At 36.3% G+C, this 18424-nt stretch overlaps 1 protein-coding gene across 1 annotated transcript in view; it reads left to right on the forward strand.

The window, feature by feature from the left end:
• LOC140447327 (para-nitrobenzyl esterase-like) overlaps nucleotides 1-18424 on the forward strand; it is a 47930-nt gene that overhangs the window by 4343 nt on the left and 25163 nt on the right. Inside the window, exons 2-3 of the mRNA XM_072539926.1 lie at nucleotides 4103-4267; nucleotides 9857-9982. Of these exons, the coding sequence (XP_072396027.1) occupies nucleotides 4103-4267; nucleotides 9857-9982 (291 nt within the window). The remainder of the gene's footprint in view (nucleotides 1-4102; nucleotides 4268-9856; nucleotides 9983-18424) is intronic.

Genomic DNA, 18424 nt, shown 5'->3' on the forward strand with positions numbered 1-18424 from the left:
AGGATCCCGCATCCCCTGATGTTCCATTCCATCCCCAAACCATTCCTCGTTTCTTTTGCTTGAGGTTTCACCTAATGTTTCCTTTGCTATATTTGTAATTGTCGTTTGGATGACATTCCATTCTTCTTCAATGTTGTTTTGTTCTCCTCTTTCATTTAATATTACTTTTATTTTCTGCTGTTAGTCATTCATTTTTTTATGATTTTTAAACATATATGTGTTCTATTTTCTTTGTTTGGTGCCTTTCTCTTTTCTTACCATTGATATTCTTTGTTTTATCTTCGATATAACCAAGAAATGGTCCGAATCGCAAATTGCGCCTTTATAAGTTCTAATATCCGTTACAGAGGTTGCCCAACGCTTAGATATTAATATGTGATCAATTTGATTAAATTTTTTAGTACCAGGTATCATCCAGGTTCCTTTACGGATATTTTTATGAGGGAAACACGTACTAACAACTCTTAGTTTGTTTGCCATTGCCAACTGTGCCACTCTTATACCGTTGTTGCTGGTAATATCATGTAAACTATGCTTACCAAAGGACTCTGCATATATTGGCTCTTTTCCCAGCTTCTCGTTCATATCACCCAGGAATATAACTGCATCTCCCTTCTGTGCATTTTCACATTCTACTTGTAGTTAGTCATAGAATTGATTGGTTACTAGTTCATCTGCTGCTTCTGTTGGGTCATGGATATGAATAGTTGTAATATTATGAAATTTTCCCCTCAGACGTATTTTGCATATTCTTTAATTAACTGGAGTGAAACCTAATACTGAACTGCGGCATTTATTGTTTACCATAAAACCTGCTCCACAGTAGTACATACTATATTCTTTTTTATTTATGCAACCATGCCCTTTAAATCTGATTTCTTGGAGGGCTGCTATGTCTTCTTCGTACTTCAATAGTTCCTGTGCAATACTTTGCATTTTGCCTGCCTGCAGCGTGGTTTGGACATTCCAGGTTCCTAGTCGCAAATTCATCATTAAGTCCTTATTCCGTAGCTTTGGTCGTTGTCCGTTGGTCCATCAGGTTAGTTCATTGTTCGTAGCGTTCGTGATAGCTGAGTTTAAGGTGAACAGGTTATCGGCCTATTGCACCCGAGTTCAGTGCTAGGGCTTCTGGCTATAGCTTCTAAACAAGCTATGCTTTCTCCCTTCCTCGTCCGTCATAACCCTACCTTCCATTGGGATTGGTTACCCAATCTCCAATAGGGTTGCTCAGATTTACCGGGGTTCACCCGTGTGATCAAGATCACACTTCTTGGAGGTGAGGATAGGAATTGAGTAGGAGAGGCTAGAGGTGTTATCTGGAAACAACACCTTGTATTGCGCCTCACTACTCCTTTGAACCCCGTTTTACTATATTGGATTAATGGAAGTATTTAATATCACTTACTTTAAAAGCTACCTCATTGCTCACATTAGGTGGTTTGTTTTCACCTTCCAGTTCTTTTATAATTCTGTTAAAATTTATAAGACGGACTTATCCAGTTTTTCTCCTTTGCATTTTAAAGTCAACAACTTCTTTTTTAATGTAAGCTTGTTGAATATAGTTTTTCTCTCAAAAACATCTTCGGGTGTTTTAAGCATTTCTTTAGCGGTATTGACATCTTTTATTATATCCAAATTCTTATCTGTAAAAACTTGTTGAATCGAAAAATTTTCTCTCTCTGTTGAGTCTAAACTTTCAATCATTGGTAATACTTTCTTAAATTTTTTTTTTAAAATCCTTTATAAAAGGTATATAATTTAAAAACCCAATTGGGCTATATCATAAAACGTTTTCGGAATCCATGTTCCATCATCAGTGCACTAGATATACATGTATTGAGCCACTAAATATGTGGGTAAAAACCCGTTAAAAATTTTTGGTTTAAATTTAGTTTCCATTATGTATGATTAAATATTATGATGTTAAAGTTACCAGTGGATTTGGTAACATGGCGACGTATGACTCCACGTGAAGTTGCTGGTCCGGAGACGATGTGTCTACGAGGACCTGATGAAAGCAACTTTCTTTTTTATTTAATAAAGTCTACTCGAAATTTCCAACTGTTGAAATTTTCTCATGTGAGAACGGGAAATTCTTGACCTATAAATAACCTTGACGGTAATCACTGTTGCTGGATTTTTAACCTAGCTTTTTATCAAGAAGTTTCCTGGGGCCAGAATTTTTAAATATTTAGTTTAGAATTGAAATAAATTTATTAATAATTGGAAAGTTCCACCACGGACTTAATACCCCCAAGGATTCTAAACTACAGTCTAAATTTTTCTGACGAGGTGAAATATCTTGGTATTACCCTTGACAAGAAGTTAACATGGAACTCACACTTAGATGGTAAAGCTAAAATAGCATATATTGCCTATGAGCAGTGTCGACGAACGGTCGGTCGTACCTAGGGCCTCACGCCCAGGGTGATAGCCTGGGTCTACACCGTGGTCATTAGGCCAATGCTAACTTACAGAGCTATTGCTTGGGTACCAAAAGTGCTACAGGCAACAGCGTTTAACAAACTAAACCATATTCAGCGGATGGCTTGCATAAATATAACAGGTGCCATGAAAACAACACCAACTGCTGCAATGGAGTTGATCATTGGCATCACGCCTCTAGATATATATGACAAAGAGGTAGCGCTAGTGACAATGATGAGACTCAGCTGGTGCAAACCTTGATGTAGAAATGGAACAATTGAGAACTCGTTTCTGGCGAGAAGAGTTGGATGCGTTACCACTCCTACAGGCAGACTGCGACTCAATTAAACCAAAGTTTGTCTTTAACAAACCCTACAAAATTGAAACAGGACAGTATATGGAGACAAACACGTGGCAAATGCCTATTACATATACACCGATGGCTCCAAAATGAATGAAGGCTCAGGATGCGGGATATACTCCAGATTACTGAACCTAAGAATAAAGTGGGGTATGGGCAAAAATGCCAGCGTAGTTCAGACAGAACTGACTGGTATCTCCATAGCCGCAAAAGAGATAACACAAAAAGGTATAGCAGGGAAAACTATAATGATCTGCACAGATAGCAGACAAGCGCTACTAACCTTGAATAGACCACGTGTCACATCAGGTTTAGTAATGAAGTGTCACGAGTCACTAACTCAAGCTTCGGATGGTAATACCATCATCCTGAGGTGGGTTAAAGGACACAATAGGAATAAAGGCAACCGCATTGCTGACCAATTAGCTAGGAAGGCGGCAGGCCTAAGACTCTTAGGACCTGGAGATCTTTTTGGTTGGTCAACTACAACAATCGCGGAAATTGTCAAATGTTACTCCCATACGCAAACCGTAAAAAGATGGAAAGAAGGGAAAGGATGTAAACTTGCCAGGGTTACACTAAGTAAGCTTGAAGAGTCAACATCTAAGAAGTACTTGGGAATGACCAGGAAAAACCTACGTTTGGCAGTTGGTTTTTTAACTGGTCATTGTCAACTAAGCAAACACCTCCATACACTGGGGCTAGCAGACACCTCTATGTAGGAAGTATGAACGAGAAGACGAAACTGTAGAGCATGTCCTATGTGAATGCCCAGAGTTATCGTTAATACGAGAGTACGCGTTCGGCGAGTCCTGGCTCACAACTGCCCACATAAGAGATATGTCTCCTGGTGACTTGTCCACCTTCCTAGAAATGGCAGGATGGACAATGAGCTAAGGGTGACAGCTCCCTGGGAGGATGCACAATGGGTCAATTGTATCCTAAGTGCTGTGAAACTTAACTCGCCCTCCCTACTCTACAGATACAGATACAGAACCTTGACGGGTCAAATCACTGTTGCTTGATTTTTAACCTAGCTATTTATCAAGAAGTTTCCTGGGGCCAGAATTTTTAAATATTTTGTTTAGAATTGAAATAAATTTATTACTAATTGGTAAGTTCTTTTTAATATAATCAACCAACCTACCGATGGTCAACCATGGTACTTTTTTATCGCATTGCATGTGTAACAGATTACTTTTTTTTATTCCAGCTAGTTCTTTGAGCTTATGCAGATTAAAAGCAGCTTTCATCAAATATATGAATTAACTTGGTAATTGTAAACTTAAAGAAGAATATTTTTGTTATTTTTAGGTAACTTCACCTGTAGCTGTATCTACTGATGATGACTTAATAGTAACATTATCTACAGGAAGTAAGGTTCGCGGGCATGTTCTTCAGAGTTTTGAAGGAAATGATTTCCAAGCATTTGAGAATATTCCATATGCAGAACCTCCGACTGGAAAGAACAGATTTCAGGTAAAATATTACAATGTGTAGTCGGTAAATGTCAATTTATAAGTTGGGGGTTAAAATTTTAAGATATACCCAATAGAAGCAGATTTTTCAAACTGTTATATTGATGGTATGAAACAAATTTGTAATAATAAACTATGTTAATTGTAGAAAACATAAAACTAGCTGGTTAATTAGTTTAATTAATATAGAAATAATTTAGATAATAATTTAGAAAAGCAGTAAGAAAAGAATTGTATATGGTCGTAAATATAAGAACAATCAATTGACACAACTCAACACAATTATTAGCGGCAAATAATTTATTTAAATAATAATCACTTACCCTATATTGTTGCAAAAAATGACTGGATTCGTGAAAGAAACTGAAGAAATGCGATTTTGTAAAACATGTAGGAAAAATAGACGTTTCGCGTTCATTTTGCGGCGACTTTTTGAATTCTGGCCACATCTTACGAGTTGAGGCACCATCTGATGCGTGGGATTAACCAAAATTTTGAATCATACACCTACGTATCGAAGCAATAAAAATCAAAACCACTTACAGGTTGATAACATTAAGAGTTTCGTAATGAAAATTTTGTATGATTTTCCTTAAGAAATGTTTAAGGGTATATAGGCTATAATGCTATTATAAAATGTATACAGTGCTAGTCAAAAGTCTGTTCCCCCTCGTTTTTTTTTTGAACGGTTATACTTATAATACTGAAATTTGGAGAGGTAATAAACAGACGCAGGCTTCTTAACTAGTTATAAAAAGTGACGTAATAGTGACAGATGACATTACAGCGCCACTGTGAAAGATTATTTTAAATAGGTCCTTATGGCAAGTGATACCTCGTTTGAAAGGTACTGAAAATACCTATTCAACTATACTAATTTTCTTTGAGTTTAAGCTCATTTTGATAAATAAATTAAATAAATACTAAAATTGTAGTTTTGTATTTAATTAATAAATATTAAAACCTCCGCCTCTGGTTACTTGCCAAAAAGTTGACGTTTTTCAATTCTATAATTGTTTTTACGTCAACGTCAACTTTTTGACAATTAACCAAAAACGAACGTTTGAATATTTATTAATTAAATGCGAAACTACAATTATTTTAATATTCCTATTCAATCATACTAATTTTGTTTGGATTTAAGATGATTTTGACGAATAAATTAAATAAATACTAAAATTCCAGTTTAAAATTCTAACGCCCGTCTTTGGTTATTTGTCAAAAGTTGACGTTTGTCAATTCTCTAGTTGTTTTTAGTTTGCAGAACCGTTTATAGCTCAATATTTAGTTTCTGTTTCTGCTTAGTTTAGTCAATTCAAGTTTAGTAAGGTATATTTAGTTAGTTGTTCTTAGTTAATATTTAGTTTAGTTATTGTTTAACGAGACGTTTAAATTTTTACAAAGGCAGAATGGTACGTACTGTAGCCGTCAAAGTAGCAGCTGTGTTAATAATTGGTGAATGTGGAAATAATTTACATGCAGCGGAACGTCTTTTTAATAAGAGGTACCCCGATCGCCCCATATCGAGAGCTCATTTGAGGAAGCTTCTTCAGAAGTTTAAAAAAACAGGTAGTGTTCAAAATGTCAAACGATCAGGTCGACCAAAAATTAGTGATGACAAAAAAATTGTGAGGTACATAATTCCAGTAATAGTAGTGAACCCTACTTCTTCTACAGCCCAAGTTGCATCTATCTATTGAATCAGTCAAAACACAGTACACCAAGTGTTGGCTGAAAACAAATTTCATCCATACAAATTAAAAACTGTGCACCAACTTTCAGATGATGACCTCGACCGAAGATTAGCATTATGTGAAAATATGTCCAATAAAATTAACCAACAGCCCGATTACATAAAAACAATTTGTTTTGGTGACGAAATACTTTTTCTCTTAACGGAAATGTTAACACACACAATGTGAGGTAATGGAGTGACACAAATCCTCACATCTTTGGTGAAACACATACTTAATTTCCACAAAAAAAATGTTTGGGCAGGTATTTTGGGAAACCACATAGTTGGGCCTGTTTTTCTCAATACTAACTTAACCTGTAAAATGTATCTGGAGATGCTACAAAATGCAATTGACCCGTTAATACTTGAAATCCTGGAGGATAATCCAGATCCTCCTGCACACCATAATGGTGCAGTAAGACGTTACCCAGTAGAGGATTATCCCGACCTCACACCATTAGATTGTTTTTTGTGGGGATACTTAAACTCTAAAGTTTACGCTACAGCCGCCGACAATATTGACATTTTGAAACGACTTGTTGAAGAATGCAGGGCAATTGCCCCTGACACATTCGAACGAGTACGGCAAGAGTTTAGAAATAAGATGCATTACTATGCCAGGAAGTAGACCCACAGGTGCCACATTTCGAACACTTACCATAAGAACTGGTTGTTAAATATCAATTAATTAAATAAGAAGCTACAATTTTAGTATTTATTTAATTTATTCATCAAAATGAGCTTAAACTTAAACAAAATTATAGGTTTTTCAATACCTTCCAAACGAGGTATCACTTGCCATAAGGTCCCATTTAAAAACAGTGGCGGTGTAACGTCATCTGTCACTATTACGTCACCTGTTATGACTAGTTGAGAAGCCTACGTCTGTTTATTACCTCCCTCCAAATTTCACTATTATAATAATAACCGTTCAAAAGATACGAGGGGGAACGGAATTTTGACTAACACTAAATAGATTAGCAATTTTGACGTGGGACATTTAAAGATATTAAAAAAAAATTAAATTAGCGATTAAATAAGGTCAAATTATGTTAAGAATTGGAGTATGGAAATTAGAAATATAGAAAGGACAAATAAAGAGAGAGAAGAATAGAGAAAAATAGTGAAAACAGCGAAGTCTAACCAGAAACTGTAAAACCAAACCCAGAATGGGATGATATCCCACACAAAAAGGATCTTCAAGTAAAAACAGTTTCAGCTTCTTCGGGAGCATATAGCTTGTATATATATGTTAAAAATATTAGATTCACAGAAATAAAATATTCACGTAAGCACTTAATACTTTTGCAAACAAGGTAGCTATGCGAAGATGCAGGTGTGTTTGTCCTTACACCTTGTCCTGATGCGCACCAGTCATAGGTCGTGGGGAACAAGTTTGGTCCTTAGGGAACTAGGTTGATTTTTGCTTTTTGAAGGACAACCCAGAAAACTGGGATAAATGAAAGTTTCGCAAATAATATTTTAACAAGTCTATTTAAACAATTACAACTACGTATTTTGGACGCCGATAACTTGCTTACGATAGCTGATTTATGAAATTTAGTTCGAATTTATGTGCAAAAAACTAGATAACTTGTCGACGATGCAATATTGCCACGAAATAAGTAAATTTAATAATATTCCGACTGTGGTAAATTTTCTGAAGTACGGCTAGCGCGAACAAGAGCTTGGAGCTCACTCAATGCTGAATTCAAACTGATGTCAATTTGCCCCCTTGACTGACACTCGGCTCATAACGGTTTCTTAAAATTAAGAAATCGCCCCTCTAATCCTCGACGTATATAAAGGATCTGTTTACATTTTCATTACCTTTAACTTTCTTTTCATTGGTAAAACTACCTGAGAAAGCTATTTTTTAATTTTACTTTCTGTTGGGTATTTTCGAATGACTCAAACCGATAATTTAATAATTACTAATGATCGTTTCATTGTTATGATTCTTTGACGACTTTAGAAGCTCATGCCTAGAAAGTTCCTTTGAATACAAGCTATCTGCGCCCGTGCAGATTATTAGATGATACAAAAGAATTTTACAAATCTAAACCTTAAAACTAATATACAGTGTGATATGGTGATATGATACAAAATTGAATAAAAATATTAAATGTTGTTGTTACGCAACACTGGCTTCAAAGATTTTGTATCAGTAGTACAAGAATGTTGCGTCGTTGCTGTGAAACTAAAGCAACACAGAGTATATTTTACTAAACACTTCCTTTCTGAACCAACTCCGAAACTGATATCGTCAATATAATATATTTTGCACAATATTTTTTTATTGCCTGTGTCTCAGTGCCGACATTATTCAATTTTAATAAATACTTATACTTCCAATATAAGGCTGCTTCAACAGCCTTGTCTTTGCCATTAGGTAAAGGAGAGTTCAAACAATCAAGTTTTCAGTGTTTTGTAACTCACCAGAGTGATCTGTCTTCGTGAATAACCGTATCTTTCAAAATTAGACTTACTTCGCGATTTGTCAGAACTAAGTCTATTGAGTGGCCTTTATAACGTATGGTCCTAAAGTTTTGGGAAAAATTTTACCTGGTCTGATTGAGAAGCAAAATGCATTTAACAAAGAAGGCCATGGAATTAAAATGTCATCAGTTATTGACATTTAATAAACAAAGCAGAATATTTTGGTTTGTGCTCTGCAAAATGTCTTATAAAATTGATATTCGTCGAGGTGTTTATAATATGGTTGGGCGAATGTCGAAACGAGATATTCTTAATATTTATCGAGATCAAAACATAAGCAAATCGACAATTTATCGCACAATCAGAGAATGAGGGATACCATGTGTTAACTTGCGTAAAAGTGGCCGACCGCGGATTTTGAACCATATAAGAGAGGCAAGACTGATTGAAGCAGCTAACAAAATTGGGATCTCACAGCGAAAACTGGCCAGAAGATTTCATGTTGGAAAGACTACAGTATACAGGATCCTATCGAGTAACAATATTATCTACCAGAAAAAAAGGAAAGCTCCAAAATACACAGAGGATCAATTAGAGAGAATTCCGAGATGTTGCCGCGCGTTAAGGCGAGTGCATTTCGTCACCAAGTCGAAACTTTACTTTACCTTTGTACCGTAAGCAGACAATTCCCCCAACCTACCTCAGGCTCGTCCAATTGAAGAGTTCTGGTCTCGTCTAAATCAGAAAGTCTATAATAACGGATGGGAAGCACAAAATCAGGAACAGTTAAGACGCCGCATATATACAAAAATTAGAGAAATTGACGCCGAGGTCGTCCAAAGGATAATGCAACGTGTCAGGGGAATAATTATTAGGCAAATCGAAAATAATGGTCCCTTGTCTGTCATTTGAATTTTGATTTATTATAAGGATAGTTAAGTTAAATTGTTGAATAATTTAATAAAAATATAAGATTATTGTGGTCAGAGTTATATGCTTTTGAAATTGTTCCCAAAACTTTAGGACCATACGGAGGTTATGCGAGATTATTGTATTTTTTTAATTTACATGTTCAAAATTTTCACCGTAATTGCGGCGCCAATAACTTTCATAATGATTTTGCAGATTATCTTACATATTTATAAAGAATGGTTGTTGTTGTGGAGCTTCTGACTTAAATAATGATTCCTTTAGTAACTACGTGATAAGTGGATGGATTAGGTGTTTAATTTTACTTAATTTCTTTTAAAACTGTTTAGTAAAAAAATATGCCGAGCCAAACACAATAGTATAATGGCTGAGATAATACAGTACTTTTATAGGATAACGCGACCTAACAACCTAGCATATAACCCAACCATATATAATACATGATTGCCAGACAACAAAATTTAATAATATTTTTAAACTTTTTAGCCCCCTGCTCCAAAAACACCATGGGAAGGAGTATTGAATGCAACTGTTAGCTATAAAGTATGCCCACAAATTGGTGTTGATGAAGCTGTAGAGGATTGTCTTGTTTTAAATGTATATAGACCAGTGGTAAGTACATGTATATTATTCTCATTTATTTTTTATTGATCGAAATGAGTAGTTCGCATAACATTCTTCTTCTTATGGTACCTATCCGTTACGGATGTTGGACACTAACATGGCTATTCTGACTTTATTGACTGCTGCCCTGAAGAGTCCGGTAGTGATTAAGTTAAACCATTTTCGCAGGTTATGCAACCAGGATATTCTTCTTCGCCCTGGACCTCTTTTCCCATGCTCTTTACCTTAAGGTATGGTCCGAAGTAGGTCATCTCGTTGTTAATTGGGCATTATATGGCCAAGGTATTCTACTTTTCGACGTTTTATGGTTACTAAGTAGTTTGCGCTCTTTGCCCATTCTATGTAGTACTTATTCGTTCGTAACTCTGTCTATCCAGGAAATCCTCAACATACGTCTATAGCACCACATCTCAAATGCTTTGAGTCTCTTCAGTGATGCTTCAGTTAAGGTCCATGACTCCACGCCATATAAAAGAACGGAGAATACGTAGCATTTTAGAAAACGAACTTTTATTTCCAATTTTATATCGTGGCTGTTAAAGATTTTTTTCATTTTGACGAAAGCTGATTGTGCCTTCTCGATCCTTATCTTAATTTCCGTCGATTAGCCTCACTATTCATTTAAGTTTGCACCCATATAATAAAAGTTGGTGATTTGTGTTATAGGTTGTTGGTTCTAGTACCACTCTAGTAACATCAACTAGTAATTGATCAGGTGGTATCCTATTTTTGCTTATAACCATGTATTTGGTTTTTCTTGATGTTAAAATCAAGCCCAAGCCTGCTACTTACTTCTCTCACCCTGAAGACAAGTGTCTGTAGACCTTCAAGACTGTCTGCAAAAATGACAGTATCATCAGCGTATCTTATGTTGTTCAATTGTTCTCCGTTTATAAGTATTCCCTCGTCTATGTCCGTTAGCGCTAGATTCATAATGTGCTCTGAATATGTATTGAACAATAATGGGAACAATATACATCCCTGTCGCACACTTTTTTTATCTTTATGTCGTCGTATTAGACTTACTTATAGCAATTATAAAGATACTGTTTAGTAGTTTAGATTCAAGATACCGACAATCGATACATGATATTTACCAAAACGCAACCATGACCGTAATTCTGGACGTCAAATTAATAACGGATAATATAAAAGTTAAACGAGGAGTCCGACAAGGCGATATAATTTCACCTAAACTATTTACCTTGACCCTCGAAGATATAACAAAATCAACAGATTGGGAAAACAGAGGTATATGTATTAACGGAAAGTACCTAAATCACCTTAGATATGCGGATGATATACTCCTGATCTCCTCGGAACGACAAGAACTAGAATTAATGCTGAATGAACCTTGGTGATTTGTGTTATAGGTTGTTGGTTCTAGTACCACTCTAGTAACATCAACTAGTAATTGATCAGGTGGTATCCTATTTTTGCTTATAACCATGTATTTGGTTTTTCTTGATGTTAAAATCAAGCCCAAGCCTGCTACTTACTTCTCCCACCCTGAAGACAAGTGTCTGTAGACCTTCAAGACTGTCTGCAAAAATGACAGTATCATCAGCGTATCTTATGTTGTTCAATTGTTCTCCGTTTATAAGTATTCCCTCGTCTATGTCCGTTAGCGCTAGATTCATAATGTGCTCTGAATATGTATTGAACAATAATGGGAACAATATACATCCCTGTCGCACACTTTTTTTATCTTTATGTCGTCGTATTAGACTTACTTATAGCAATTATAAAGATACTGTTTAGTAGTTTAGATTCAAGATACCGACAATCGATACATGATATTTACCAAAACGCAACCATGACCGTAATTCTGGACGTCAAATTAATAACGGATAATATAAAAGTTAAACGAGGAGTCCGACAAGGCGATATAATTTCACCTAAACTATTTACCTTGACCCTCGAAGATATAACAAAATCAACAGATTGGGAAAACAGAGGAATATGTATTAACGGAAAGTACCTAAATCACCTTAGATATGCGGATGATATACTCCTGATCTCCTCGGAACGACAAGAACTAGAATTAATGCTGAATGAACTTCATGAAAAATCACTGCAAAAAGGCCTAAAAATTGACTTCAACAAAACAAAAATAATGACAAACACGCAAGACCAAGAGGCAATAAAAACACAAACAGAAAAGTGGAACAGGTAAATGAGTATATCTATTTAGGACAAGCAATCAGAGCTAACAGAGAAAATCAAACAGCCGAAACATCGAGACGAGTAAGAATGGGATGGGCAGTGTTCGGCAAACTTTCTTACGTTCTAAAAAATCAAACAATCCCTCTATACTTACGAAGCAAGGTATATAACTCCTGTATAATACCGGTGCTCACCTAAGGAGCACAGATATGGACATTTACACAGGTCAATTTGGATAGGATAAGGAAGGCACAAAGAGCGATGGAGAGACAAATGTTGAGTATATCACTTAAAGATAGAAAACGTAACCAGTGGATCAGAACCAGAACAAAGACAGTAGACGCGATAGAACAAGCAGCAAAACTGAAATGGAAATGGACTGGATACCATGAACGTCTCCAAGACGGACGATGGAACAATGCCATCGGAAAGTGGCGTCCTTCTTCTTCTTCTTAACATGCCATACACCAAAGTGCGTAGGCGACTATCTCATTACTAGAATTCTGTTTTTGGCGGCGTGACACAGCTCGCCTGTATTGTGTATTCCTGTCCATTCTTTAATATTTCTTAACCAGGATAATTGTTTGCGGCCGGCTCCTCTCCTACCTTCGATCTTCCCTTGTAGGATTAACTGAGGTATTTCATATTTTGCTCCTCTCAATATGTGCCCAAGGTAACCAATCTTGCGTTTTTTAATTAATTTAAAGAGTTCTCTTTCCACGCCGGCTCTCTTAAGGACGTCATCGTTTCGAACTCTATCCACCCAAGGTATGCGCATCATTCTTCTTAATGACCACATTTCAAATGCTTCAAGTTTGTTGATAGATGTTTTTTTCAAAGTCCACGTTTCCATGCCATAAAGCAAGATGGACCATATGTAGCACTTGACCATTCTGTAGCGTATTTCGAAATGTAGGTTTTGATTACATAGAAGCGGTCTGAATTTCACAAAAGCTTGTCTTGCCATTTGTATTCGGGTTTTTATCTCTTGTTGTGGATCCGATTGGTCATTGATTGTGGTGCCAAGGTATTTAAAAGTTTTCACGCGTTTTATGCGATCGTCACCTATGCATATTATCGGGTTTTCTGGAGGGTTTCTGCTAATGACCATATATTTCGTTTTCAAAATGTTGATTTTGAGGCCATATTTTTTACCTATGCTATTCACCCTATCAAGTAATAACTGCTGATCTTCCAATTTATCAGTTATAATCACTGTGTCGTCTGCATAGCGTAGGTTGCTAATTGGTATGCCGTTCACCTTAATGCCTAATTCCGTGTCTTCTAATGCTTCCGCAAATATATTTTCAACATATAAATTAAAAAGCATCGGAGAGAGTATGCAGCCTTGGCGGACACCTTTCCGGATTTCAAATTCATCAGTATATTGGTCTTGATCAATCCTTACCTTTGCCATTTGGTTCCAGTATAGATTCTGAATAATTCTGATCTCCTTCTGGTCAATGTTGGCCCTATGTAGTAGTTCCATCATGATATCATGTTTAACATTGTCAAATGCCTTCTCGTAGTCGATGAAGGTGAGGTAGACATCTTTTCGTTGATCTAAACAGTTTTGTATTAAAGTGTTCAAACATAAAATTGCCTCTCTTGTTCCTAGTCCTCCCTTAAAACCGAATTGTGTTGACCCGCTAAGTTCTTCTAGTATCTTATACATTCTTGAGTGTAATATCCTAAGGAAGAGTTTCAGCAAGTGACTCATTAAACTGATTAAGCGGTGTTCATTGCATTTTGTAGCATTAGCTGTTTTTGGGATCATCACAAAGGATGACTGCAGCCATTCTCGCGGAATGTAACCAGTATCATAAATTCTATTGAACAGCTTTACCAAGATTTCGATATTCTCCTCGTCTAGTAGTTTTATTGCTTCTATATTAATTTCATCTGGACCTGTTGCTTTATGCATCTTTGTGGTTCTAACTGCATATTCTATTTCACTTCGCATTATTGATGGCCCTGATAAGTTTTCGGAAGGAAGTTTGCGCGTTGGTTGTGTTGGTCTTTCGTCATTAAAAAGTCTTTCTGCGTATTCTTTCCACGCCATTGCTATCTCCTCTTCTGACTCTATGTATTCGTTTCTGTCGTTCCGTATTCTTGTTCTGTGGTGGCTTTTGTGTATATTCAATATTTCTTTGATCTTCTTATGTAGTCCAAAACTATCTCCTTTTTCCTGCAATTGTTCTATTTCGTTGCACCTTTCCACCATCCAACGTTCTTTTGCTTTCTTAATTTTCTGGCGAATTTCTTTGTGTATCTGTTTGTATTTGTCTTGATTACGTTGTTGTTTATGTTGCCTTCGCTTTTCCATTAGATCCATAATTTCGTCCGTCATCCATTCGTTATGCTTTCTCTTCCTGATCTGTGTTTTAACTTCCCTGTTTACTGCCAGAATCGTTCCTTTAATATCATTGACTATCTCTTCGATATCATCATTTTGTTCTATTATTCGCATTCTTTCATTAATTTGATTTGCATAACTCTTCTTCAGATTTTCGTCTCTCATCAGTTCTCTTGTATTTATAGGCGTACTGGTGTTTGTATTTGTTCTCTTAATTTTTGCTAGTTTTAACCACACATCTGCTATTAGCGGATTATGATCGGATGCAATATCAGCACCTGGATATGCTGCGATTCTTTTGATAGCGTTACGAAATCTTCTGTTTATTAAAACGTAGTCAATTTGGTTTCTAATTATTCGATTTGGACGGTCTCCTGGTGATTTCCAAGTATATAACTTACGAGGTGGGAGCTGAAACCATGTGTTCATGACGACAAAACCGTTCTCCTGGCAGAATTCACACAGCAGGTCGCCTCTTTCATTTCTAACTCCAAGGCCGTACTCTCCAATTATGTCTTCATATCTTCCTTTACCCACCTTGGCGTTAAAGTCGCCCATTATTATGTTTATGTCCTCTTTCTTTGTTAGTCTTATTGCTTTTTCCAGATCTTTATAGAACTTAGTTATTTCTTCTTCTGACTTATCTGCTGTTGGTGCATATGCTTGTGTCACATTTATGTTTACTGGTTTGCCTGTCATTTTGATCAACATGACTCGTTCGGAAATTGGAACAAAATCTGTCACCGATTTACTGGTCTTCCTATCAAGAGCAATAGCCACTCCATGTCGGTGATGTCTATCTGTTGGGTCACTACACGAGTAATACATAGTAATTTTATCTTTCGTAAACTGTCCAGATCCAGTCCATCGGACTTCACTGACTCCCATTATATTTATTTTCAGTCGATTCATTTCCTTTATAAGGTTGTGTAGTTTTCCTGGTTCGTAAAGACTATTAACATTCCATGTTGAAATTCGTTGGATATCATCTATTTGGCACCGGGAGATTCTTCGCACCCTCTGACCATCTAAGGCCTGCCCGGGACTGAGGGCCATTGTTTTGTTTTGTTCTGCCATAATGAGATGAGTTATCCTGGGGAAAAGATAGTGTTGTGGTATCCCGTTACTTTCAACACCGCAGTACCACAGCCATTCAAACTGTCCTAGTCATGCCTGTGGAATTCCAATAACAAGCCGGTCCAAGATAATTTCTTTTGCGCCTTGTGTTGGTACTGGTGATCGCTGCTGCCCTTCACCAGGGTTGAGGACTAGGAGGGATACATATGAAGGGTTTAGGATAAAGGTTATGGGACATGAGATTCCACGGTGTGGGATGGTGGAATATCATGAGCTAGCGTGGGCAGGGTCGCTAATCCCTGAAGTAGGTCTGTTTCCACCGGGATCGTGAAAAGTACCCACCCGCTACCCGCGGGTGGGTACTTTTCTACCCGCGAAGTGGCGTCCATACAATGCAAAGAGATCAAGAGGCAGACCACAGATGAGGTGGAGAGATGACATCAGGAAACAAGGAGGTCCCACATGACAGAGAACAGCTCAAGATAGGGAAAGATGGAGAGAACTGGGGGAGACCTACATCCAACAATGGAAGGATAGAGAATAGGTTAAAAAAAGATACTGTTGCCTTGTTTCAAAAGCCTAAAGCTCTCAAAGAGGACAGTTCTGCTTGGTTTAAAAGGTGCCATTTGCGCTAATACTTCTGACAGTACTATAGATACTTAGAAGTTTCTGATTACTCTAGATATATTGGAAGAAGTAGTGCTTCGTACCAACAAAAGAATTAAAGTTATCAAACAGCAATACGAGACATTCAAACGAAATAAAAATTCCTGAAATTGATTCGGTCCTGCTTTTATACATCCCGTTGATATTACAGAAATGGAAGCGTTTATGGGTTTGCTCTACATGCAAGGAATATTTAAATCTGAACACGGGGACTTTCGTTTAATGTTGGCAACTGATGGAACAAACCTTGATCTATTTGTACAATGCAATGTACAATGACATTAGCAAGATTTTTCTTTATAATATGTCTCCAATTTGTGATGCTACGACAAGAACTGAGAGAATAAGGAGACACTAAATTGACCCAAATAATTAATATTATTTTAACAAGTTGTACAAAATTGTTCCAACAACTACTCACCTGGATAATAAGCTAGCTAAATATGGCTTAAAAATACAAATTTTGGCAGATTCCAAAACTCATTTCATGAAATATACAGTGGCAAAATCGAAAACAAAACTACAAAATATTTTTGTTAAAATCCTTTATAAAAGGTATATAAAATTAAAAAACCCAAACGGGCTATGTGATGAAGACAAAACGTTTTCGGAATCCATATTCCATCATCAGTGTCTAGGTGTACATGTTTTGAGCCACTAAATATCTGGGTAAAAACCCGTTAAAAGTTATAGGTTACAATTTGGTTTACATTATTTAGTCTTATATATTAGGATGTTGAAGTTACCAGTGGATATGATAACATAGCAACGTATGACTCCACATGAAATTGCTGGTCCTAAGACGAAGTATCTACGAGGACTTGATGATAGCAACTGAGTTGTACACCTAGACACTGATGATGGAATATGGATTCCGAAAACGTTTTGTCCTCATGACATAGCCCGTTTGGGTTTTTTAATTTTATATACCTCTTATAAAGGATTTTAACAAAAATTTTTTGTAATACATGATATACAGCCAGCTACAGGAACATAGTTTCCTTGTGAAAACTACAAAATCATCCTTCTCTCATCCTACCTAAGTGGTTTTACGGGTGACTCAACCAATTCATGGGCAAAAGACGTAATGTGACTGGCGATAACTGGTACACTTCAGTAGAAATGGTTTGTGAATTAAAAAAAGGATATTACTTACATTGGCACAATTAAAAAATATATAATATAATTATATTTTTATATTATAATACAATATAATTCCGCCAGAATTTCTACCTCAAAGAAAAAGGCCAGTTGATACTTCTTTGTTTCGATTCACTTCTGATGTTACCATGGTATCTTATGTACCTAAGAAAGCCAAAAGTGTAATACTAATATCTATAATGCACCATGACAATATTGTTGATGAGAAAACAAAATGTGTGGATGCCTTGGATCAATAATGTGCCAATTATTTTGTAGCTCGAAGATCACAAAGAGTGTTGTATGAGATTGTAAATAAAGGAAATTCTATCCCTAGGAAAAAATTCCTTAAACAATTAGCTCAAATTTTATACATTACACACATGAAGAGAAGAATGTATAACTCCTAAGTATCCTGACAGATTCAAGTTATTGCGGCAGATATTCTTGGCACTAAATTTTTAGGTGTTCATATGAGTCTCCTTAAGCCAATGAGAATCGCAAAAAAAAGAGATGTCATCTCTGTCCAGCCAAGAAAGACAGAAAAACGAACTATGTTTGCGCAGAGTGTAAAATGCCTCAATGTTTAGAATGTTGTGTTTAAGCATGCAAAAAATTCAAAGAATCTTCAATTTGTGTTTAATCCATTTATGATACTTCATTTTGTAATCTTAGTTTATAAATAAAAAAGTCATCGAAAAAATTTGATTATTTCCTTAATATAAAAAAAACGGGTCTTATAGACCCATTTGTAATACTTATGTAATTACTTTTGACTTATAGTAGTTAAGGGTTAAGTAATGTAGGGCTAAGTACGGATCCTACTTAGTACACTACGATAGTAGGGACAAATCAAGGGATAGATTTCCCGGTAAGTCTATCTAAGGATGTGACAGGAAATAACTGCAATCCATCACTGCGTGGAAGAAATAGAAAGGCAGGAAAGAACGTTCTGTTCAGTTGCCATCTTCACAGATAGTCAGACAGCGCTTAAGGCACTCAATTCTGTAGAGGTCAATTCTAAG

The sequence above is a fragment of the Diabrotica undecimpunctata genome, chromosome 8, assembly GCF_040954645.1.
Source record: "Diabrotica undecimpunctata isolate CICGRU chromosome 8, icDiaUnde3, whole genome shotgun sequence".
In the NCBI taxonomy this organism is placed as follows: domain Eukaryota; kingdom Metazoa; phylum Arthropoda; class Insecta; order Coleoptera; family Chrysomelidae; genus Diabrotica; species Diabrotica undecimpunctata.